This window comes from Rana temporaria, chromosome 8 (genome assembly GCF_905171775.1).
Source record: "Rana temporaria chromosome 8, aRanTem1.1, whole genome shotgun sequence".
Classification (NCBI taxonomy): Eukaryota; Metazoa; Chordata; class Amphibia; order Anura; family Ranidae; genus Rana; species Rana temporaria.
Genome location: NC_053496.1, coordinates 154,182,296 through 154,208,608, shown reverse-complemented (window position 1 = coordinate 154,208,608; position 26,313 = coordinate 154,182,296). Strand labels below are relative to the sequence as shown.

The 26,313-nt window shown below is 46.7% G+C and overlaps 1 protein-coding gene across 3 annotated transcripts in view; it reads left to right on the top strand.

The window, feature by feature from the left end:
* Positions 1-1,157: 1,157 nt before the first annotated feature.
* Positions 1,158-26,313, top strand: part of NUDT8 (nudix hydrolase 8) — a 29,533-nt gene continuing 4,377 nt past the window's right edge. The window contains exons 1-4 of one of the 3 annotated variants that reach the window (XM_040320907.1): positions 1,160-1,332; positions 3,267-3,514; positions 13,959-14,091; positions 17,812-17,889. In XM_040320907.1, coding sequence (XP_040176841.1) covers positions 3,273-3,514; positions 13,959-14,091; positions 17,812-17,889 — 453 coding nt within the window. In that variant the 5' untranslated portion in view covers positions 1,160-1,332; positions 3,267-3,272. Of the gene's footprint in view, positions 1,333-3,266; positions 3,515-8,742; positions 8,848-13,958; positions 14,092-17,811; positions 17,890-26,313 lie in introns of those variants that run through there. The other 2 variants (XM_040320908.1, XM_040320909.1) reach the window with 2 other exon arrangements.

Genomic DNA, 26,313 nt, shown 5'->3' with positions numbered 1-26,313 from the left:
CCGACTATACGGCAGCCTCCGGTTCTCGGACAGGTCGCAGGGATTCTGGATGTCCGTCCGAACACTCCGGCAGAGGTCCTGTCTCTCTTCCTCAATGGCGCTGCACCCCGGGCATAAGTAGGCCTCAGTTCCGGCCTACTCTCCGTGAGGACACTTCCACGGGGCAAATGAAGTCTCTTTTCTCCCTGTACTCAATCTCCCAATACTCTCTGCGGTACCAGAACAAAAAGGTAAACAGGTGGCACTAACTCATCTCGGCCACCGGAGGGAGCTGAGATCCTTCTCAATTAGCAATGGTAGTCTTTATATCACATTAGAAAGGGTGATATCCCGCTACACAAGTAATAAAAATATATTGGCATTTTACTTTACATGAGCAGAAAGGGACTATGTGCATTAAAGCGGAACTTCAGTAATTTTTTCATCTTTTCATCTATTAAATCTTCTGCTCATGTTGTTTTACCTTTGGACAATATTTTATTTTTTCTGCCAGTAAATACCTTATACAGCCCACTTCCTGTATCTTGTCTGGTCATTAGCATAGGCTTATGACATCACGCACAGCTCTCTCTCTCTCTCTCACTCGTGTGAGAGTTTGCCAGGAAGGGGGGGGGGGTGAGTCATAAGAGTGCCAATGAGAGCTGCAGAGCTGGAAGTGTGCGTCTGTGTAAATCCAGGAAGTGAACAGGCAGCAGCTTCAGCTGCCCACAGTTTAAATCATTGCAGCCACTCAGTGGAGGGAGATTTCTGCAGCATATTTGGCAAGTGAAAAATCACAGTATATATAAAATAATATGTAAAGTGGTTGGAGGGAAGCTTCAGAATGGCAAAGATTTTTTTATTACAAATTATGTGAGCAGACTGCAGTGCCTCTTTAATGTGACTTCTATGCTATTAAGCAATGCCTTGTGGCTCAGAAATATATCTTAATGTGAAGATAAGCAATAAAAATGTATTGGCAACAGGTTTTCTTTACGTGAGTAGAAAGGGACTATTTGCATTAACGTGACATCCATACTTGTAATAAGCAATGCCTCGTGGTTCAGAAAATCCATCTAGCTTTTATTTTCTTTTGGCAACCACTAGATGGCAGCAAATACATACAAATATACACGCACAATCGCTCTGCACTGTGTGATTAGTATACATTGCTGTAACAGAGACACCCGGTGGTCATTGGGATTGACACGCTCACGACAACCTGAGCAATCTTTGAAGTGACCGGAAGTTTGCTCTTTACAGCGGCGGACATGTTGGATCCTGGCAGATAAAGGCAATAAAAGGTCTTGCAATGGTCGAGAGGGAGTTTTAAGGAACACATAACCTTCCCAAGTGAGTATGTCAACGGAAATCAGGAGAGGTTTGAAGTTAAGCATTTCTGATTCTGATATTAGAGACTTCTCTGCATGTGTGTGGAACTTGTGTGAGCTGAAGGTCAGGGGTGTCCATGTGAGGTCATGTGACAGTGGGGGGGGCGCTCTGAGAATGTGGTTGTGGGGTCTGTCATTAGAAAATCTGCAACTGGGTGAAGTTGCCTGCATACAGCATTAGATCAGCACAGACCTAAGACTGTTTTGTTGCTATGATCTTTGCCTGATTTAATCACAATATCTGAGGACGTCGTGGTTACTGGTGGCTCAGCTCTGATGCTTTGGCCACCTTGCGTATGTGTGGCAGACGGGGGCTGCTGATAGTGCAGAGATATCGTTGTGCGCAAAGATATCGGTGATATCGTTGTGCGCAGAGATCTTGGTGATATGCGTGTGCACAGAGATATCGGTGTGGGCAGAGATATCGGTGTTCGCAAAGATTTTGGTAATATAGGTGTGGGCAGAGATATATCAGTGTGCGCAGAGATATTGGTGATATGGGTGTGCGTGGAGATATCGGTGTGGCCAGAGATATGGGTGTGCGCAAAGATTTCGGTGGTATCGGTTTGGGCAGAGATATGGGTGTGCGCGGGGATATCCGTGTGAGCAGATATATCGGTTGTGCGAAGGGATATCGTTGCGCGCAGTGATATCGGTTGTACACAGAGATATCGGTTGTGAGCAGTGATATCGGTTGTGCGCAGAGATACCAGTTGTTGTGAGCAGGGATATCGGTGATATCGGTTGTGCGCAGAGATATGGGTTGTGCGCAGGGATATTGGTTAGAGGTTGACCGATATGGGTTTTTTTCTGGTCAATGCCGACATTTTGAAATCGCGGCAGCCGATGACCGATATATGACGCCGATTTTTATTTGGGCCAATTTTTTTTTTTTTTCCTTCATCTCCTTTCACACTGGGGCGTTTTTCAGGTGCTTTTGGGCTAAAAATAGCGCCTGTAAAGTCCCTGAGTGAGTGAGAGACTTGTAAAGCGCAACACATGCAAACTGAATCGCTCTGGGCGCTGTATCCATTTCATGGGTAAGGAACCCCTTGACCTCAGAAGAGATGGGTTTTAATCTTTCTCCTGAAGGCCAAGTGGTCCAACTCCAGTCGGATGGTGGTTGGTAGTGCATTCCACAGGTGAGGTCCCTGGACTGCAAATCTTCGATCTCCCTACAAAACTGCTCCCCTGCAGTCTCAATGTGAAAGCCCGAGTGCTTTCACACTAAGGCGGTGCGCTGGCAGGACGTTAAAAAAAAAGTCCTGCAAGCAGCACCTTTGGAGCGGTGTATACCGCTCCTCCTCCACTCCTGCCCGTTGAAATGAATGGGCACCCCTGCCGAAGCGCCTGCAAAGCGATTCTGCAGTGGCGATACATGGGAGCATTTAACCCCTTCATCGGCCGCTAGCTGGGATATAAGCGCCCCGCTAGCAGCCGAATAGCGCTGCTGGAATGACGGTAAAATGCCGCTAAAGCAATCTGCATTCTGGTGCCATCTCTTCTACAGGTAAGTGATGGACAGTTAGCCATCAATATGATTAAAAAGAAAACGTGATTCATCAGACCAGGCCACCTTTTTATGTTGGTCCGTGGTCCAGTTCTGATGCTCACATCAGAACGTCAATTGTAGGAGCTTTTGGCTGTGGACACGGGTCAGCATGGGCACCCTGACCAGTCTGTGGCTACACAACAAACTACGATGACTATTTCTCTGCTTTTAATGTTTCCTCTTTTTTTAATGTCCAATAGAAAAATAGCAGCTGGAACGGAAATGCTTCTGTCGTTTGCACAAATATTTTCTTTTCAGCACAATGTTACATGTTTTTTATTGTTACATTTATTATGTTTTCTGTTATTTTTGTTGCGTATTTTTTCACTGTTTGTATTTTGCAGAGTCAAATGAGTCTTCATCTGTCTGTTGTCCGGCGTGGACTATGCACCAAGGTTCTTCCGAACGTACCTGCGGAAAGTCTTTCCTATGAGACAGAACAAAGGTGTCGGGAAGTTCTGAGTAGAACGACACTACCAGTCAAAGCATCAGCAGGAGTTCTGGTAACATTATGTACCTTCCGTGGAGCCCCCTCTTTTCTCTATACCCTGCGCTCCCCCAAGCTGAAAGGGAGGCACAAAGGAGACATCAGGTAGGCATCAGACTCCCTATACACTGTGGGGTTAATTAGCTCAAGTGTACCACTTCGAAGGACTCTTTTTTTGCTTTCCTAGCCCACGATTATTAACCACTTCCAGGCCACTCCGTAGCAGATTTTCTGCTACAGGGTGGTATTCCTGTGCAGAATCACATATATAACGTGATTCTGCACTTCCGCCTACAAGGGCGGGGGGATGAGCGCGTGTACCACCAGCAGGTCGCTTCTGCTGTGATTAATCATAGCAGAAGCTGATCTACGGGTGTCAGGCACTGGATGTCTGCCGGCACCCACCGATTGTCGGGCAAAGACTCAGAGCGGTGTAAACAAGGCAGAGCTACGTTCTAACAGAGGGGAAGGTATGGATTTTGCAGGCAATAAAAGCTATTACTTCCCCTAGTAAAAGCAGCACATACAGTACACAAAAACACTGGCTAGGCACACAGTTAACCCTTTGATCGCCCTAGATGTTTAATCCCCTCCCAGCCAGGGTCATTAATACAGTGATCGTGCATATTTTTAGCACTGATCAATGTATTAGTGTCTCTGGTTCCCGCAAAGTGTCAAAAGTGGCAGATTGGTTGGCTTGATGCACCAGGCTTGGCCCCAGTAGACCCGATTATAGACAGGTAATTGGGGTAGAATGCTGTTGGTTACTCAATACCGTCACTACCTGACTTAAAGCGAAGTTCCGGCCACAATTTCACTTTTTAAATATAAATTCCCTTGTAATACACAAGCTTAATGTATTCTAGTAAAGTTAGTCTGTAAACTAAGGTCCGTTTTGTTAGGTTGTTCCAGCATTTAGACACTTTATAAAATAGAAATTGACTGGGGCCATCTTAAGTGTGGGCATTATGAAGCCAGACTGTATGACTTCCTGGATTTCAGCCTTACAGATCTTGCACATGCTCAGTGCTGCACAAGCAGTGTAATATGTTTCAGATCAGGTTTCACTAGCAACGGGAGTGTCAGAGGAAGTTACCGCCCCTTATCTATGCAAACCTCTCCTCCCCTCCTCCTTCCATGAACCAGTAAATATACTAAATAATTTGTTCCTGTGCAGATATATCTACATAACAATATTATATAAATAGTTTGTTTTATATGTGGTGTGTATACATATACCAGACATGTGCACTGTCAATAAATTCATTTTGTTTAGTTCCGTTTCGCATTAGCCGTTATTTCGTATTTTGTGCCCGAAACTCACTTCGGATTGGTACACTCATAATGAGCACAGCAGGAGTACAGCCACAGGAAGTCAGCACAGAACAGGGATGGTGGGAACCCATCATGAGGGGTTCCCACCATCCCTGCACTGACTTCCTGTGGCTGTACTCCTCCTGTGCCCATTATGAGGGGTTCCCACCATCCCTGTGCTGTGCTGACTTCCTCCTGCTTCCTTCTTCCCCCAGCACAGCACATTGCCACGATAACATTGCGCACCGCATCGGCCCCAGCCCACCGCATCGGTCCCATCACCCCGCATCGGCCCCGGCACAGCACCCCGCATCGGCCCCATCACCCTGCATCGGCCCCGGCACAGCACCCTGCATCGGCCCCGGCACATCACCCTGCATCGGCCCTGGCACAGCACCCCGCATCGGTCCCGTCACCCTGCATCGGGCCCGGCACATCACCCTGCATCGGCCCCATCACCCTGCATCGGGCCCGGCACATTACCCTGCATCGGGCCCGGCACATCACCCCGCATCGGCCCCGGCACAGCACCCCGCATCGGTCCCGTAACCCCGCATCGGCCCCGCCACATCACCCCGCATCGGCCCCGCCACATCCCCCCCGCATCGGCCCCGGCACATCCCCCCGCATCGGCCCCGGCAAACATCACCCCGCATCGGCCCCGGCAAACATCACCCCGCATCGGCCCGGCAAACATCACCCCGCATCGGCCCTGGCACATCACCCCACATCGGCCCCGGCACAGCACCCCGCATTGGCCCAGGAACCACAACCAGACCCAAATGTCAGGGTACACCAGTGCAGATTATCAGTGCATTGACAGCAGTACCATATCAGTGCCCACCAGTGCATTATCAGTGCCCATTAGTGCGGTGACATCAGTTCATTATCTGTGCAGTGACAACATCATTAGTGCCCATCAGTGCAGAGTGGGGAGAGTTACAGATCATCAGGCTGACAGAGCGCATCTCTGTCTGATAGATCGTATGTGTGAACACAGCTCGTAGTACAGCCCCGCCTCCCTGTACATTGAAACAGCGCTCTGCACTGTCTGTTACAATTCTAGTGCAGGGTGACAGAGCGCATCTCTGTCTGTGTATGTCTGTATGTGAGTACACTGATCGTAGTACTGCTCCACCTCCCTGCACTAGAATTGTGACAGACAGTGCAGAGCGATGTTTCAATGTACAGGGAGGCGGGGCTGTACTACGAGCGGTGTTCACACATACAGATCTATCAGACAGAGATGCGCTCTGTCAGCCTGATGATCTGTATCTCCGCTCACTGGAGACAGATGGCGGGCAGGTGGTGGAGGGGGGAGGACGGGGGCGGTGCTAGGAGTTGGAGAGGGAGAAGAGGAAGAGGACACCACCTCTATGGGCGGCACTGCCCTCCCCCCCTCCCCCTGAGATGTTCAACTACGGCTGCGATCGTTCAGCCCAGCCTCCTGGGATTGATGACACACATCTCCCTGGAGGCATAGCAGCGCTAGATGCGGCGGAGAGGCCATTCCGCCACCACGGGGGAAAGAGACTCACAGGAATAAAACCGTGAGTTTTTAAAAGAAAAAAAAAACATCCCAGATGAATTTAAAGCGGGGGTTCACCCGTACATAAAACTTTTTCCCCTTAGATGGATGCTCGTTTTGTCTAGGGGAATCGGCTAGTTGTTTTAAAATATGAGCCGTACTTACGGTTTACGAGATGCATCTTCTCCGCCGCTTCCGGGTATGGGCTGCGGGACTGGGCGTTCCTATTTTGATTGACAGTCTTCCGAGAGACTTCCGACGGTCGCATCCATCGCGTCACGATTTTCCGAAAGAAGCCGAACGTCGGTGCGCAGGCGCAGTATAGAGCCGCACCGACGTTCGGCTTCTTTCGGCTACTAGTGACGCGATGGATGCGACCGTCGGAAGCCTCTCGGAAGACTGTCAATCAAGAAGGAACGCCCGCTCCCGAAGACCCATACCCGGAAGCGACGGAGAAGATGCATCTCGAAAACGGTAAGTACGGCTCATATTTTAAAACAACTAGCCGATTCCCCTAGACAAAACGAGCATCCATCTAAGGGGTAAAGAGAAAAAAAAAAGATCATTGGGTGAACTCCCGCTTTAAGGGGGCAGTGTTAAAACGAATGCTGAAAAGTTGAAAAATAGGGTGGAACTCCGCTTTAAATAAAAATCCGCTATATAAAAAATAGTTGGTATTTGTTTTTTTGTTAATAAAAATATGTAGCAGAATACTTATTGGCCTAAATTTATGAAAACAATTTTTTTATTTTTTCATTGGGAATGTTTTCTAGCCGAAAGTAAATATTGTTTTTAAACGCATAGGTGATCAAATACCACCAAAAGAAGGTTTTTCTTTGTGAGAAAAAGGGGACATAAATTTTATTTTGATACATTGTTGCATGACCACACAGATTTCAGTTAAAATAACACAGTGCCGTATAGCAGATAGTCATGAAGGGGGTATATAAAGATCACAGAACACCTACGTTTTCCATGAAGGGGCTTTTGAGGCAATCCACAAATAGTCTCCTGGCCCTTCTCTTTTCTAGTCCTCCAAACTCTCTGGGGCACACATGCACCTATAACGGCTCATTTGCAGCCACATTGAGCCCTGGGGAGGGGAAAGTCTTGAAGTGTACTTGGTTCCCTTACAAAAATTCCTGCGCACATCAGTGTGCTGGTTGGAGGCAAAACGTGGACCCAGGATTGGAGGCTTTTTCCCTACCAAGCCTGGGCTTTAGGACCCAAGCCAGGCTGAAAATCCAGTTACATCTATATGACACAAAAATTACACCAGAGCCCCCTCAACCTGCCTGAGTGAGAACCCTGGGTGACATAAAATCCCTTTTTTAATACTGTGACAGGGCACAGTACTGCCACAACTGGCTCGCCAAAATATAACCTATGTGATGAGTTGTGTTCCTTAAACCATTCTTGACTTCATCAGAGCAGGCCACCTTCCTATATTGCTCCGTGGGTCCATTTCTAATTCTCACATGCCCAATGAAGGCTCTTTTGGCTGTAGACAGGGCACCTTGCCCGGTCTGCAGCTACACAGCCCCATACACAACAAACTGCAATGGACAGTGTGTTCTGACACCTTTCTATAGGAACCAGCATTAACTTTTTTTATTATTATTTATAACAGAGAAACTGGTCCACAGGGACTACAACAAGCAAAATTATTAAGTTAACATTGATACAGGCAGAGGTACATATGTATGGAGCACACAACATCGTAGAATAGTGAAGTGGGGACCCCTACCTGTACACTAATGGGAGTCACAGGTGTCTGTGTAGAGTACTCTATGTGTATGCGATTCCTATGCGGACTGTGGTATCTCCACCCGTTCATAGTGTGGTTTGGTATGTTGAATAGGGATTGGACAGGCTATCTTAGCCCTACGGGCCCAGCCTCCTGTTGTGGAAATTTTATGAAGATGTATTTAATATGTATTGTCATAGTGTCACCCAGTGTTGGTTCTCCCGCAACCCGCTCTAAAGAGCTGACTGGGCCGGACTGAGACTGGTTGAGATAAACTTCCTGATTTGGGGAAGGGTGTTTGTGGAGTGGGGGTGTCGGCCGGCAAAAGGGCCCCTGTGTCATGCACAGATATTCGCCTGTGGGATGTGTTCACTCTGCAAACGCATTGTCGGTTTAGCGGATATATGCTCTTGTCATCTCTCGGTGCCTGATCAGCACTGTATTGTGACGTGAGCATACACCTGCAGATAAGTTCCCCTCATCAGGAACTGTGTTCATTGGTTATTGTATTATTACTGTATCGTCTTGTTGTATTATTATTGTATTATTATTGTATCATGCTGTTGTTGTATTATATTGTATTCATGTATTTAAATATCCCTGTCGGAAGGGTTATCATATATTGTCCCATCCATATATGGGCATTTGCTGTGTGGAGCCCCCTGCTGTGCCCTTGTTCACCCATGGAGGAGGTCACACGCTGTGACCTTCTCCAATCAGCTGTGGTTTGTGAAGGCTTTTGTTATAATAAAAGGACGCTGTATGGGCGTCGGCAGGGCAGTCTTGCTGAGATGAGAACAGGCTGGTGTTGATGTTTTGTTATTGAATGAATGGCAGACCGAATGCATGGTGAGTGAACCTTTTAGCTTAAAGATGGATTATTTCAATAAGATGAAGTGTGTGCTTATAGAACAATGCAAAATGGCTGTGTGCTCTGCATACAACCAATTTTTCCACATCACTCCCTTCTAGTCTTTCCTTTTATTGAGAGAAAAAAGAAAAGAAAACAGTCAGAAATAGTGAACAGCAGAGATAGAGAAGTGTGACAAGGCCCAAGGATGTAGAGGGAAGATATGGGTACTATTGGGGGGGGGGGGGGGGTGTACATGAACATGGATTCGGGTGATTGCCCATTAAAGCACTTTTATCCTAATGCATGCCCCAAATGTCTAAGGGTCAGTGACTATATAGGGTGGCAGAGGGTTAGGCTGTCAGGTGGCCAAGTTTCCCCCTCTTTGGTTTTGTCCGTCGTCTGAGTATTTAAAGAGGAAGTAAACCCTTCACTTTAAAAAAAAAAAAAAAAAAAAAAAAAACCTGCAAGAGAAAGGCATAACGAGCTAGTATGCATAGCATACTAACTCATGTGTCACTTACCTGCGATCGAAGCCCCAAAGTCCTACTCTGTCCCATCCACCGCCGCCGCCATGTCCCCTCATCGCTTTTTCCTGTTATCGCCGCTCTGGCGCTGTGATTGGCGATGACGTCGCATACGGCATTAACACCGTAGACATCGGCGCTCGTCCCAATTGTTAATATCTCCTAAACCGTGCAGGTTTAGGAGATATTTCTTGCACCCACAGGTAAGCCTTAATCTAGGCCTACCTGTAGGTCTAAGATGTGTGGTTGGGTTTACAATCACTTTAAACATATTCCATAATTGCCATGTCTTTTAGTAGGTCTCCTGTCTTTTTTGGCTAGTGAGGATCGGGTCTTCCATCTGGCTGATGTCATCTACTTTTTTGAGCCAGAGGGCAATGGTCGGTGGGTGAAGGAGACTTCCAGTTAAGTGGGATGCAGGTTTTGGCTGCGTCCAGTGTGTGGCGTACTACTGATTTTTTTGTAGACTCGTGCTGGCGTATCGGTCACATGCAGGAGAAAGTAAGCCGGATCATCCGGTATTGTGCGTTCCATGAATTTTTGGGTTATGCTGCAAACTTCTCCCCAGAAGCTCCACACCCTGGGACAAGACCAAAATACATGCAAGATGGTGCCCTTTTCCTTTTGGCATCGCCAGCAAAGGTCTGATGATGTCGGGAAAAATGTATGCAGTAGGGCGGGGGTCTTGTATCAGCGCGTGAGGATCTTGTAATTTGTTTCCTGAATTCTGGAGCATAGGGAGGACTTGTGAGTGAATTTGATTATGTGTTGTTTTTTTGTTGTTAGTGAAGTGACAGTTCAGATCCCTTTCCCATTTGGTAAGGCATGGGAATTGGTAATCCCCTGGTGGCGCAATCAACATGGCATTTGTTAGGGAGAGTTTATGGAGGATCACCCCGGTCTCTGTGTAGAGCTCCTCCGGGGTTGTGAGGGGTTGTTATGCGGCGGGAGGCTCTTGAGGAAGTGACTAAGCTGTAGGGTTCTCATGTAGTCCAATCTATATGGGCCGAAGGGGTCTGAAAGCTCTGCGTTCACTTTCCACCTCCCCATATTACTAAAATGGGATGCTTGATAGAGTCCTGCCTCACGTAAGTTGTGAAACTTCTTGTCATGCAGGCCCGGTTCAAATTGGGGGTGGCCTATTATGGGTCTCAAGGGGGAGTTGCTGGTCGAAAGGGAGGATTTCGACAGCCGTTGCAAACAGCAAATTTTTACAGTGGTGCCTATCAGCAGGTGGCGCTTGAGTGGTAGTGCAGTGTAACACCATGGGGCTCTGTGAAGAGAAACATCACTTTCCTCCTGTTCTAGTCGCGTCCATAGTTTGGTGTCTTTATGTCGGCACCAATCAAGGAGTCTACTGAGATGGCTCGCATGCTAGTAGGTGCGGATCTCTGGCAGTGCTAGGCCTCCGTGTAGTTTCGGGAGAAAGAGTATTTTCCTATTTAGGCGTGGGTTTTTCCCTGCCTAAATAAACCGAGTGAAGGTGGAATGAAGTTGTTTGAAGTAGTCCCCGGTTAAAAGAATTGGGAGGGTCTGCAGGAGGTAGAGAAATTAAGGCAGTATCGACATTTTGAGGATGTTTCAGCGGCCAAGCCAAGAGTGGAGGCCGCTGTTCCATTGGTCAAGTAATTTTTTTAACTGTTTTTAGGAGGGGTTTGAGTTTGAAAAGTCGGGATGTCGACGTGGGTATGTAGGTCCCCAGGTACTTCAAGGCCGTGTCAGTCCATTTTAAGTTAAAGCTGTCTCTAAGTCTTGTAAGTTGGTGTTGCGGTATTCCTATACCCATAGCCTCCGATTTGGTAAGATTAATCTTTAAGTTGGATAGGTGGCCATAGGTGTCAAACTCCCTCAGGAGGTTCGATAGGGAGACTAAGGGTTTAGTGAGCGTAAACATTAGGTCGTCGGCGTAGGCGGACACTTTGTACTGCGTTCTGTTGGCTCCTATACTGGTGATGTCTGGGTTCAGTCAGACGTGGCATAAGAAGGGTTATAGGAATAGCAGGGGCGAAAGAGGGCACCCCTGCCTGGTCCCGTTGGTGATTGGGAACGTCTCAGAGTACACAATTTGCTCTGACCTTGGCTCTGACCTTACCCAATTTAACATCTTGTTCCCCAGGCCTATGTGTTTCAGTGTTGCGAACATGAACTTCTAGCTCACTCGGTCAAATGCCTTTTCGGCGTCCGTTCCTAGAAATATACATGGTGTTTTGCTGTTAACCGCCATATGCAGTAGGTTAAGGACTTTGGTGGTGTTGTCCCTGGCTTCCCAGGTTGAGACGAAGCCTGCTTGGTCTAGGTGAATTAAGTGTGGTAAATGTTGTCTGGAGGCCAAGATCTTGGTGAATATTTTAAGGCAGGGCTCGACAAATCCCGGGCGCCAGGTCGCCATGGCGACTAGAAATAGGGCCCTGGCGACTTGGCTTGGAAGGGGGCAAAAAAATGTATTTATTTTTTTTGTGAGCTGATGCCATCTGGTGGTGAGCCGTTGGTATTACAAGTTATTACCACCAGATGTGTAACCTGGCGCCATCTGGTGGTGGCCGTTGGTATTACAAGTTAAACAGCAATTCTAATGTAATTTTTCACTATTTTCACTGCCATCTTCTTCCCTCTAATTAGAACCCCCAAACATTATATATATTTTTTATCCTAACACCCTGGAGAATAAAATGGCGATCATTGCAATACTTTCTGTCATGCCGTATTTGCGCAGCGGTCTTGCAAGCGCACTTTTTTGGGAAAAAATTACACTTTTTTTTTATTAAAAATCAAGACAACAGTAAAGTTATCCCCATTTTTTTTTATATTATGAAAGATAATGTTACGCCGAGTAAATTCATACTCAACATGTCACGCTTCAAAATTGCGTCCGCTAGTGGAATGCCGACAAATCTTCATAGGCGACGTTTAAAAAAATCTACAGGTTGCATGTTTTGAGTTACAGAGGAGGTCTAGGGCTAGAATTATTACTCTCGCTCTACCAATCGCAGTGATACCTCACATGTGTGGTTTGAACACCGTTTACATATGCGGGCGCTGCTCGCGCTTCTGCGCGCAAGCTCGTCGGGACGGGGCGCGTTTTCTGGCTCCTAACTTTTTTAGCTGGCTCCTAGATTCCAAGCAAATTTGTCAACCCCTGTTTTAAGGTCTGTGTTCAGGAGAGAAATGGGATGGTAGCTCCCACATTGGGCTGGGTCCTTACCCTCCTTTTGGTATGACTGAGATTTATGCCTGGAGCGTGGTTTTATGAAACGGTTTCCCTGAGCCAAGGTTGTTGTACAGGCTCACCATGTGTTGGCCTAGGGATGGGAGCAGGGTCTTGTAATAAGGGATGGTAAGACCATCCGGGCCTGGGGCTTTGCCTGGTTTTGCGTTGTTTAGGGCAAGTTGAAGCTCGGGTAATGTGATGGGTTCCTCTAGGAGTTTCTGTGCTTCCGCCAGTAATGAGGGCATAAGGGACTGATCAAGGTATTCCGTTGTGGTGTCATGTGTGTGTGTTGTCGTGTGCAGGTTGTACAGGGAACTATAGAAGGATCTGAACTCTTGCGTGATTTGTTGGGGTAGAGACATTTTCTGCCCTGTGGTGGATATGAAGTGTGGGATGTAGGTGGAAAAGACGCCAAGCATCGACCAGCTGTGCAGAATGGAGTGTCGAGCCAATGCGCTTGCATGTGTCTCGTGGGGTAGAGGACTTTCCAGAGGAAGTGTCCTCTGTCGGCCTCAGGGGTATGTTTAGATCGCCCCCCACTATAGGTTGCCCTTCTGAGTATTGCATGAGTTTGTCTCGTCGTCTCTTGAGGAATGCGTCTTGGTGGTCGTTGGGGGCATATAGGTTTGCTAGGGTCAGCATTTACTTTTTCAGTAATTTGGGTTACAGTAGCTCTTGTATTGGATCAGACTACACAAGCCTGCGTTCCCTCCCCACATCTATCAATGAGTCTTGCCCGCCCATGACCCTGTCTCCAGTTTTCCTTCCTTGGACCCCTCTTGATCGGTCCTGACCACTGCAGACTGGGAGCATCCCACAAGAGCTGCAGATTTAGAGCAGTTCTGACCCAGTTGTCCAGACATTACAATTTAGCCCTTGTCAAAGCTGCAAAAAAAAAAAAAATTTTCCTGCTTTCAAACATCAACTTCAGAGACAGAATGTTCACTTGCGGCCTAATGTGTATATCCCACCCACTTTCGGTGTACATCTTTCTGAAACAGGTTAGTTCGCATTGGTGTTAGGAGGAGGGAGGGGACAATTTTACTTATCTGCTTTAGCTGTGATGGGTCTAATCTAATAGATTCCATAAACAACAGGGTGGTCTAATTTATTTTTGTTTTACAAAGATTGTGCTTGAAGGGTATCTGAGGGTGGAAACCGGCCATAGATTGATCAAATCTCGGCCAGTTCAGCAGGGACCAGCCGAGATTCTATCCATGATGTGTGTCTTTAAATAAAAGAAAATTATGAGAGCATGTTTGGTTTTGTTTTTTTTAGGACAGGGAGATACAGTAAAGCAATTTAAATAATATTCATAAATCACATTTGAAAATGTTTATGAATCTGATTTGTGTTTTATATTTTAACTCTTTAGTTTTCCAGGAGGAAAGTGTGATGCATCTGATAAAGACATCATAGACACGGCTCTAAGGGAGGCACGCGAAGAACTTGGTGTTTCCGTGGCTCAAAGTACGGTGTGGGGCGCTATGAAGCCAATCACTGATTGGGTAAGAAAAAGAACTTCACTACACAAGATAAGATAAATACAGGTTCCAGTTTGAATGTACATTCTTTTTTATTTTTTATTTTTTTACTACCATTAAAGCGGAGCTCCACCCAAAAGGGCAAGCTCTGCTTATTTGCTTCCTCCCTGTAATAGATTCTATTACATTTATATCAGTGCCCCTTTTACATATTTAGTGGCACAAAGATATGTTAGACAAAGTATTATCGATAATGATTTCTGAGTACAAAGATGTGGGGTGTATGTGTGTTCAGTTAATGTATAACGTTGCAGAGTGGTAATGCTGAAAATAACACACGGGCCTTCTGTTTACGTCAATATTACATTGCAGTAAATGGTTAGCGCAGGGGTCCGCAAGCTTTAAACAAAAGGCACTGTCCTTCAGACTGTTGGGGTCCTGGATTGTGGCCACAAGGAGTCAGAAGTCAAGGGGAGTAAAAAGGGCCCCTATGCCGGTGTTTAAAGGAAGTAAAAAATACCCCTGCATCGGTGATCGGTTGGAGTAAACCCGTGGTTCTCAACCTTGGTCCTCAAGTACCCCCAACGGGCCACGCTGATGGATAGAAAAAATTGCAAAGACACCAGTGGTCAGTAGTGTTCTATACATATATGACTACATGTAGAATTAGAAGATGTCAGTGGTCATGGGAAGTAATAAATGCTCTGTTGGTGGAATGTCTTCCTATAAGCACTGTTAGGAGGAGGAATGGCTCCCCTTTCGTTGCTGATTTGTGAAAGGAATGGTTCCCTATCATTGAAAGGAATGGTGCCTTATTGTTGGTGTCATTTTAAGGATCAGTGCCCCATCATTGGTGTCAATGGGATTTGGAAAGTCCCCCCAGCATTGCTCTTCAGGGGTAGATGTGAAGACACTCCATATCCCACGCTGATTCTCTACTGGTTGGAAGATATTGCAGACAGAACTTGCATGCACTGTTGAACAGAATATCACACCCCCCTGGTGTGTCCATGCAATATTACTGGGTGCTGAAATGTTCTCTGTAGTTCAATTAAAAGCCAACCAAAATGGCTGGGTTTGTGCAGACAAGAATTGGTTGCGGAGTCCTTTGACCAAATCTTACCTTATAAATTAAATACATGTACTTGCACTAGCTCTCTCTGCTTCAGCCATTTGAGCCTGCTAAGCAATTTTATTGGCCCCCCTTTTTCCCCAGTCTGGAACTGAAGACAATTGCTCAAGGGCCCCTTCACCAGTTGATACTCTATAGCAGCCTTTCTCAAACTTTTCATCCCAGAGGAAACCCATGAAATAATTTTCATGTCTCAGGGAACCCCTGCTAAGATCAGTCCATTGGGTTTAATTAAGAAAATGGCCCTTGCATTGGTGGTCATGGGGAAGAATACCACCCTTACAGACAGCTTTAAAGACTATTGCTTCTATGCTACTGGCTCTGCCAAGTGGAGATGGACCTAGATCTATGAAGGAACCATCAGATGATAGGTCAATCAGCCACAACTTAAGGAACCCTAGCATTCCATGGAACCCTGGTTGAGCGAGGCTGCTCTAGAGGTTACTGATAGCCATTCTGGATAACTCAGAATAGTTACACAAACAAACCTCTACCAGATACCCCCAATGGTCCCCTGGAAGACTTCTCTTTCATTGCTCACATTGTAATCTCTGTGATGTAAGAGCGCTGAACCTTATGCAGATGCATTTTAACACAATGGTAGGTTTCTGGTCCTAGAGGCCGCTCACCAGCAACTGTATGGTCTTGCTGGACCCCTAAATAACTTTATTGAAGTTTTGAAAGGATGGGAACGCCACATCAGCTTGTATAGACTTTTTAAAAGATTTTTGTTTTGTAATAGCCAAGGCGTTTCAGGGGCTCAGCACTCCCCCCCTCATCAGGGCTAAAAACAGGATGATGTAGGCCAGGGGTCTCCAAACTTTTCAAGCAAAGGGCCAGTTTATTGTCCTTCAGACTTTAGGAGGGCCGGTTTGTGGCCAGCAGGGGCAGAAAATGTTGGCATTAGTGACATTAAACATGGCCTCAGGATTGGTGGTCAATAGGCGGAGTGGTGCCCCTATTAGGAGGAATAGTATCCCATCATTAGTATTAGTATCAGTGGAAGAAAGAGTGCCCCATTGTTGGTGTCAGTGTGAGGAATAGTGCCTCATATCGGTGGAAGCAATAGCACCCCAAGGGCCGTATAGAAGCAAGCAAAGGGCCACATCTGGCCCTCGGGCAGCAGTTTGGAGACCCCTGATGTAGGCAATTGGAAACCTGAACACATCTGCTGCAGTCATTTATAACCTGTTAGATAGGAACAGGCTCTGCAGTAACCCTAATGCACATAAACCTTACATTATGTATGCTTAATTTGTAATCTTTTCTTTGTATCCCAGCGATATCTGTGCAGGGCGCAACCCTGACTCAGCTTTGTCAAACTCTATCCATTCTCCACAGCAAGCAGGACATCCTCACTTTGTCTACTGCAGTAGTTTTAACCTCATTCCTCAAGTAGCCCCCCCCCCAACAGGCCATATTTTCAGGTTTTCCTTTAGCTTGCACAGATGCTTTAAATCAGTCAATGACTTGGTATTTTGGACAGCTATTTTAGCTAAGAGAAATTCCAAAACGATGGCCTCTTGGGGGTACTTGAGGACTGAAGTTGAGAACCACTGGTCTACTGATTATGGAGGCAGCCATTGCTGACCTCCTTCAGAAAATGCTAGTTGCCTGGATGTCTCTAGCTTCAAAACTTTGAGGGGCAGATCCACATACATACGCTGCGCCCAGTGCAGATGTCAGATACGCTACGCCGCTGTAACTTACTTTGAGTTGGTTTGAATCCTCAACGAATTTGCACCGTAAGTTACGGCGGTGTAGTGTATCTCTCGCGGCGTAGGGGAGCGGAATTCAAAATCGGCGGGTAGGGGGCGTGTTTCATTTAAATGAAGCGCATCCCCGCGCCGAACGAACGGCGCATGTGCCGTCCGTAAAACTCCCAGGGTGCATTGCTCCAAATGACGTCGCAAGGACGTCATTGTTTTCGACGTAAACGTAAATGGCGTCCAGCCCCATTCACGGACGACTTACGCAAATGATGTAAAATTTTCAAAATTATACGTGGGAACGATGGCCATACTTAACATTGAGTACGCCACCATACAGTATAGCAGCTTTAACTATACGCCGGAAAAAGCCGAACGGAAACGATGTAAAAAAAATGCGACGGCCGCTCGTACGTTCGTGGATCATCGGAAATAGCTAATTTGCATACTCGACGCGGAATACGATGGAAACGCCACCTAGCGGCCGCAGAAAAATTGCATCTAAGATCCGACGGCGTACTAAGACGTACGCCTGTCAGATCTAACACAGATGCCGTCATATCTTGTTTTGTGGATACCAAAACAAAGATACGACGCGCAAAATTTCTTTGAGGATCTGCCCCTGAGTCTCTAATGAAGTTCACACATGCAGACCAGGAAAGTCAAAGAAAAGTCAGAAAGGCCTTGCCTGCATACTTGTTTCAGGTTAGTGACTCAGTACTGAAGCTGGACGACCAGTTTGAAAGTCTAGCAACTAGAAGACAATAAACTGATATATGAACAACATACTTTTCTTTACATTTTGCTTTCATTTTTACAGACTACTCCCATGTTCTGCAATATTGCAGCCAGTCACTCAGATCATTGTCAGTGCTACAGCTAAGATCTTTGTTTTTCCCACAGACGGGGATGGTCATCGTTCCAGTTCTGGCACACATAGGCTGTCTCGAGGACCTGGCTGCCAAGCCCAATCCAGAAGAGGTTTGTGTAGTACAACATGGCATTAAAGCAAAGCCGGTCTGAGAGAAATATAGGGGCTGACATTGATATTTAATACTTTGTCATTGAGTTATGACTTTATTTGTTCCAGATTAGTGATTCAGAAGTATTGAAGCTGGAGGATTAGCATGACAAGCAGGAAACACATGGCCAGTGGAAGGTTGTGGGGAAAAGGGGAAGGGGAGGTTAACACCCGTCAGAATGCTAATCATGCCAGTGAGATAGCAGTATATATGAAACTTGGAGACTATTGTGGGCTCTTACAACTCATCAAAGTATACTGTAGCTGTTAGTAGAAATATGATTTGTAGTATACCTGCACACCTTGCCTCCTTGTCTATGTGAAGGAAAGGCTCAGCCATCTAAACAAAAATGGAAGAGAGAGTGGGGGAAGAGTTGGCAAAAGTGGAAGAAGGGGTGTGATCAGTTGTTAAGGTTATATATTCCTCCCAGGGTGCATTCATTTCTATGTCCTGCCAAAATGTTATTTGGGGGGGGGGGGATAGATTGGGGAAGGATTAGAATCATGTCTTGGTGTCATTAGGGAGTTTTCCCCCCAACATCCTGTCCAGTGGCAATGTCTTCACCAGACAGGAAGTAAGTGGAGATCTGCAAAAAGGCAAAGATGGAGGGGGGGGGGGCTGCTGACCATGGTTTTAGCCTTCCCCCGCTCCTACCAATTTTATTTATTTTTTTCAATTTTTGCTGTTGGAGATTTTCCATTACTTAATGTCTGGTAAAATTGTTAACACTGCAACACTAAAATTAAAATCGCAGTCCCCAATAGCAGTAAAAACCTGATAGGGGTTCAAACTCTTCCCCAACCTATCCAAAACTTAAAAAAAAAAAGGACCAGTTCCTGTGGTTGTTGGCTCTGGCTGGCCCCCGGTCCTGTACTTTGCTGAGTACTGCGATGGGTGCCCTCAGCAACCCATTGTGAGGTTTGGGCAAAGGTAGGCAGTGGGCCAGAGCTGGTGACAGGAGATGCTGACCATTGTTTCCCCAACAATGGATTTCTTTCTAGGGTCTGACAGCTATTTGGAGGATACCTGAAAGATCTACAGGCACCTGGAAAAGGCAGCTATTCTTTATAGAATTTGTACCACATTTATTTAATTCAGCCACACATTTCATTCAGCCACTCTATTCGACGCCGGTGCGCAGGCGCCGAATAGAGCCGAGCCGACCTTCCTTCGGGAAGTCGTGACGCGCTGTGTGCGCCGTTGTTTAGCATGTCAATCAATTGGCATGTCAATAGGAACGCCCACTCCCGTGGGATTCCCTACCCGGAAGCCGCGGTGAATTTCCACGGCTAAACGCTATCTACGGAAAAGAAAAAAAAAAAGGTCAGTGTCATTTAAATGCACAACTGGGATGGATGCAGTGTTAGAAATTTTTTATAGGGTGAACCTCCACTTTAATGGATTCAAAGGGTGGTTTTGGAACCTTCTGCTGAGTAAAATTGCATTACCTTATACGAATTAGACCAGTACATCACAAAACAGACATCTTCTTTGGAAGAGTATATGTGTGAGGTACCTTTTGCAGGCAGCTTTAGCAGTCCAAGCTTTTAGCCATAAGATTCTGCACATGTGAATGGAAATTTGTCTCATGACATGCTCTAAGGTATTCACACAAAAAAGTATAGTACAGAAAAAAAAGGGGGGGGGGGGGGGGGGTTATGGCTGTTTTAGGCAGTACCAAATCCCTTGTAAATTGTGCAAAGAAAATAACCTAACCCGATGGGACTTTACTGGTACTAGAAAGGAACAATTACACAATGTATATGTATAAAAAATATATATATATATTTTATTACAAATATTTATAAAAGAACTATGTAACTATAGATAAAAACAGAGGTTACAGTATCCTGTGCCATTGGCCATATAACTATGCCAGCCAAAAAAGCACAATGGTGGAGCACCATCGGTATACTTTGCAGGTGTGATAAGCTATTGAAATGTTTCGCTCAGAGCTTCATCAGGACCTTGTCATCTTGTCTGCAAAGGTAACAAATTAAAGGCCTGGCCAAGAAAGACACAGTAAGCATCCTGCATATGTACATAGTATAATATTGCATTGTAAATCATAATCTGTGTGAATTTACGCACCCCTTTAGCCAATGTAGTCAGAGACCCATTGTGTCAGAGTAAATAGGATATTGGGAGGGTATGGATTAATTGGTATGTTACTGGTTCCTAAATATAGAATAGTATAAGCTGTTTATCATGTTGAATACATGCGGACAATATATAGAGAGCTTGCCATCATGGGTCATAAAAATTAGAGTAAGACTACCGGAAAATAAATTACCGGTAAGCGTAACTCTAATTTTCCCTTTTCGTCTTTCAGGACAACCACAATGAGAGGATAGACGAGCACTTACCAACCAGGGTGGTACTACCGTTTGCAAAACCTTTCGCCCAAAGGCTTGCTCACCTGCCGACACCAGGTCCACTCTGTAATGTTTTACGAAAGTGGCATAGCTGGACCATGTTGCTGCCTTGCATATTTGTTCTGGCGTTGCTCCAGCCTTTTCTGCCTGAGAAGCTGCCAAAGCTCTGATAGAGTGTGCCTTTATCCCTGTAGGAATGTCCTTACCAACTAAAGTATATGCCTGCCCGATGGTTGCTCCGAGCCATCTGGCAGTAGTGCGTCGAGACTCTTTGTAACCTTTTCTGGTCCCAGAAAACAAAATAAATGAGTCTGACTTTCTAAATACTTTTGTCAGCTCTAGGTAGTGCAGTATGCATCTCCTGACATCCAAAGTATGAAACCTCAACTCCCCATTCACCTGAGGGGTTGGGACAGAAAGAAGGTAAAACTACTTCCTGACTTCTGTGGAATTTCAAAGTTACCTTGGGTAAAATTGCTGGATCGGTCTTAAACGACCCGATCTGGAAAAATAGCGCAAAAAGGGGGTCTAACAGATAAAGCTTCTATCTCGCTGACCCTCCTAGCAGTAGTCACTGTAACCAAAAATAGTTTTTAAGGTCTGTTCCTTTAGTAGACACTCATCTAAAGGCTCAAAGGGAGCACCCGTGAGGGTCTGTAAAACTAAGAGCAGGTCCCAATTGGGGAAGGGTGGGCCCTGAGCTGGTCTCTGTCTAGATAGAGCCCTGACTACTCAGGGGTTGGTGGCCAAAGGTCTTTCTAGGTATGCACTGAGTACTGAAATGTTACCTTTATCTGCACCACACTGTAGGAATTCTAGAATAGCTGTGGGGCTCTGCACCGAACAGGAGCAGCCTACGCACCACTTGTTGAGGCAAAGCCAGACCTTCCTGTAAATTTGGTGAGTCTCCTCCTTCCTGCTATTAAGGAGGGTGGCAATTAATCTTTCTGAAAACCCTTTAGATTTTAGTATGCCCTCGTCAGTAGCCAGGCCACTAGCTTTCATTTGTGTACTTGAGGGCAGAGGGCTGGACCCTGTGAGAGGAGATCCTCTCGAGGTGGTAGGAATAGGTGAGGTTCTACCGCCAGCCGTTTGAGAACCATGCCCTCTTGGGCCAATGTGGTGCCACTAGGATCAGGGAAGTGTTTTCCATCTCAAACTTCCTCAGAACTGCGGGTAATGATACTGGTGGCGGGAATGCGTAGCACATTCTGAACTGCCATCTTTGGGTCAGTGTGTCCACCCCCAGTGCTCCCGCTCATCTGTTTAAGGAGAAAAACCAGGGGGGCCTTTGCATTTTTCTTTTGATGCAAAGAGGTCCACCTCTGGTGGTCCCCATCTCTTGACCAAGATACTGAAGACCTCCTGATTGAGGACCCATTCGCTCTTTATCAGTTGCCTTCGACTGAGAGTCTGCCATCACATTTTTCTCGCCTCTCACAAAGACTGCTGAGAGTGATGATCTCAGCCCAGCCCAGAATGTCTGCTGCTAGGGCCGACAGAACTCCGCTTCTCGTGCCGCCCTGCTTATTTAGGTAAGCTACGGACGATGAATTGTCCGACCTCACCCGAGTGTCCAACGGCCCTCAGCTCCTTCCAATTGGACGATCTGTTTAGTTCTTGGAACTTCCAGATGCCCTGAGCTGGAAGGGATCCCATGTGTGCTCCCCTAGCCCTTGAGTCTGTGGTTACCACCCGAGACACCGGGATAAGCCACAGACGTCCCTGCGACCACCAGAGGGATCTTTTTACCTGATCTGGTACCGGAACTAAGGTGTCTAGAGCCTCTAGACTGTGGTCCCACACCCTTAGAACGAAGGCCTGCAGGGGGCGAAAGTGTAGTCCTGCACATTGGATTGCTGGGAGGGTAGATGTCAGCAGACCTAGCGTTGACATCAGCGATCTTATCGAGACCTATGGTTGCATTTTAGGGAAGCCACTGCTCTGTCTAACTTTAAGACCTTCTCCATCGGGAGAAACACTCTTAAGAGAGTTAAGTCCAACAAGTATCCTAGGTATGTGATACATTGTGAGGGGATCAGACTGGACTTCTCCAAGTTCAGTGGCCACCCCAGATCTGTTAGGACCTTTTTTGTAATTTCCAGATCTCTGGAAAGCTGCTCTGTTGATGCTGCGAATAGGAGCAGGTCGTCCGGTAAGCTATTATGGACACTCCCTGGAGTCGCAGAAACGCCATGGGTTCCGTCAAAACCTTGCTAAAAATGTGGGGCGATGAGGATTGCCCAAATTGCAGTGCCTGGAACTGTAGGTGTACTATTATTTCATCTAGGTTTACCGCTAGTCGCAGAAAACTGAGAGCTTTCTGCAATCGGGACTTGTAGATACATGTCCCTGAGGTCCAGAGATACCATAAGGCAGTTGTGGGGGAGGAGGGCCCTGACTGTAAATCTCGACTCGGAATCGTTTGTATGTAATTGACAGGGGCTTTAAATTCAGAATTAGTCTGAATTTCCTGGAAGCTTTCTTCACAACGAAAATGTGTGAATAGAATCCCTTTCCTTCCTCTGCTTCTGAAACTCTGCAGACTACGCTCTGACTTTCCAGATCCCTTAAGGCCCCCAGCAAGGCTTTGGACTTTTCCCTGCACTTGGGTAGCTGCGTGACCAGGTATCTCTGGGGGGGTGGTCTTGCAAACTCTAGACGATACCCCCTTCTAATGATCCCCAGGATGAACTGGTTGGGAAAAATTGCCTCCCATTGTGGAAGGAAGGTCCCCAGTCTTCCTCCCACCCTGACTGGAGAGTCATGATTTTTTACTGGGATGCTCAGGATGACGAAAAATCGCCCCTCCTCTGCCCTTGCCTTTAGGGGTCCAAGTTTTCTTCTGCCCTTCAAGCTTGGGTGCCCCCTTTCGTCGTTGTGGACGAAACCCCCTTTTTGTCTGCACTGGGGACTTCCGTTTGAGAGGAAAGGACTTTTTCTTATCTGCCGTGCGGTCTAGAACAGTTGCTAGACCTGGGCCAAAGAGTAGGTCTCCCGTCAGGGGTATCCTACATAACTTGGCCTTAGAGGCGCTGTCATCTGGCCAAGTTTTGAGCCAGAGGGCTCTTCTGGCAGAGTTAGCCAGGGCTGCTAACCGATTCCGCTGAGGCGTCAGCTAATATGCGATTCCTCGCAGGATTGTGGGGAAGGAGGATAAGATGCTATCCTTAGCTGTTCCAGCCTCAATGTACTCCTGGATCTTAGAGAGTCAGTGCTCTAAGTTGTGGGCCACAACTGTAACAGCCATTTCTGGCTTTTAATTTCCAATTGTAGAGTCCCATGTCTTTTTCAGAAGGGAGTGTATCCTCTTGTCCATTACATCAGCTACGGCTCCCGTGTCTTCAAATGCTAGGTCAGCGTTTCTAGAGACCTGGGAGAAGGCCGCGTCTAATTTGGGAGTTTTATTCCAAATAGACCCTGGGTCATCCGAAAAAGAAAATCTTCTTTTTAGAGACCTAGAAAAGAAGGGTTTACTCTCGGGATCCTGCCATTCCTTTTTAATGGTGTCAATCAGTACCTCATGTACTGGGAAGACTCTTATTTTGCTCCCCCAGGCCCTTGTACATCTGGTCATGGAGGGTTAAAGTTTTTTGTCGGTCTGGATACAGAGAGTTGTATAAATTGCCCCCAAGAGGTCCACTAACTCATCCAGGGACAACTTATATCTGGGCGGCTTCCTGGACTCCCCGTCCTGGCCCTCTTCCTCTGATCCCTCCTGATAATCAGTGTTGGCACTATCTGGATGTGCCTGTTCCACACCGTAAGGACCTGAAGCCTTCTCTGCCCTTGGTGTAGTGGCAGGATTGGTAGGTGCAGAGCCCTGAGCCAGTGGAGGGGTTGTATCCTAGGAGATGGGATTAGAGGGGAGTTGAAACTTTTCAAAGAGGTTTTTAAAAGATGAAAAGGTGGACGAGAGTTCCTTTACGGAAGCTGCTAGTCCTGACTCCTGTTCAGAATCCCTCTCTCTAACTAGGGTGTCTATGCAGCTCTTGCATAAGACCTTTACCCATGATTCCCCTAGAATGTCCCTACAGTAGGCATACTTCCTTCTAGAGGTATAGGTTGACTTTGACTATTCTGTAGCTTTCTGAAATACATAAACAAAAAAATGCAGAAAAAACTATTGAGCAGACGGATACAATCCCAGGAGTGCACTGACCCCTTTAGTTTGCAGGGACCAGAGATTCCCCCCCCCCCCCGACCACCCAGCCTGCTGCCGCACTCAAAGAGGATGGGGTGGCTTCAAACAGTGGGTATGTACCACACGTACAGTACCCTGGAAGCCCCCTGCTTCCTTTACATGTATTTAAAGCGGAGTTCTGGCCACAATTTCACTTTTTAAATATAAATACCCCTGTAATACACAAGCTTAATGTATTCTAGTAAAGTTGGCCTGTAAACTAAGGTCTGTTTTTGTTAGGTTGTTACAGCATTTAGACACTTTATAAAATAGAAATTGACTGGGGCCATCTTAAGTGTGGGCATCATGAAGCCAGACTGTATGACTTCCTGGATTTCAGCCTTGCATATCTCGCACATGCTCAGTGCTGCACAAGCAGTGTCAGATCAGGTTTCAGCACCTGTGCTGTCCAAGTCACATGATTCTTTGAGACTGGGGAGTGCACAGACTCCTGGAAAGTTACACCCACTACATTCCCAGGAGTCTGTGCGGTGTAGGTTAGGAAGCATTAAGCACCTAGGTGCAGGAAGTGGGAAGATTAACTATTCTGCCTAGCAACACTTTGAAGGCATCTAAAAAAAAAAAAAAAATTCATAAAGGACTAATGAATTTTTTTTAAAACTACTGATGTAATGTTATATTTATGGGTGGAACTCCGCTTTAAATGGCCTCAGTCCCCTGACTGTCCGACCTGGTTCCATGCACAGTGTCTCCCCTCCGGAGCAAACACTAACAACTGAGGTCCGGTAGGGGAAGTAAGAATTTATGTGCTGGCGCAGTGTTTCCTGAGGAAGGGGGGGAGCCTATGTCATTGTGGCTGTCCTGAAAGACGAAAAGGGAAAAAATGAATTCACTTACATAAATGAGGAACACCTGAAGAGACCATCAAGCTCAATCCACAAACAAAAAGGTAAAGCAGAAGGCAAGTTCTGATATTGTTCTGCAGCAGCACAGTCCAGGAATACAGGGTCATGTCAGTCTAGTCCAGTTAGCTGCAGTTTGGCATACAGAAATTGCAGTTGGAGGGCTGGGTCTGCTAGGTTAAAGGGAGCTTTTTGAAACCTCTCAAATTTTCTACCTGCAGAAACTTTAACCACTTAACCACCAGCCGCCATCAATTAACGGCGACAAGGTGGTTGCTTAACTGGGGGTGGACGTTATGCAACGTCCTCCCAGAATCAGGCGCGCACACGGGAATTTCCGTGACCGCCGGGTCCTCCGGATCACGGTGAATTGCCGCTGATAGCGGCCGTTCACCACGTGATCGCTCCGTCCAATGACGGAGCGATCACATGTAAACAAGCCGGTGTCATTTGATGATGCCGGTTCCTCCCTCCTCTCTCTGTACCGATCGGTACAGTGTGAGAGGAGAGCGCGGATGGCAGCAGCACTGTGGAATGGATCTGTGACTATTGCAGTCACAGATCCATCCATCCCTGCATTAACCCCTGCAATACTCTTCCTTCCCTGTGCAATACTCTTCCTTCCCTGCGCAATACTCTGCAATACCCCCCTGCGCAATACTCTGCAATACCCCCCTGCGCAATACTCTGCAATACCCCCCTGCGCAATACTCTGCAGTACCCCCCTGCGCAATACTCTGCAGTACCCCCCCGCGCAATACTCTGCAGTACCCCCCCGCGCAATACTCTGCAGTACCCCGGCCAATACTTTGCAATACCCCGGCCAATACTCTGCAATACCCAGAAAATACTCTGGGGGGAAAAAAATGCGTTTTAACCACTTCCCGCCCACGTCATATGAGGTCCTTGACTTTGTGCAGGGATATCTGAATGATACCTGCAGCTACAGGCATCATTCAGAT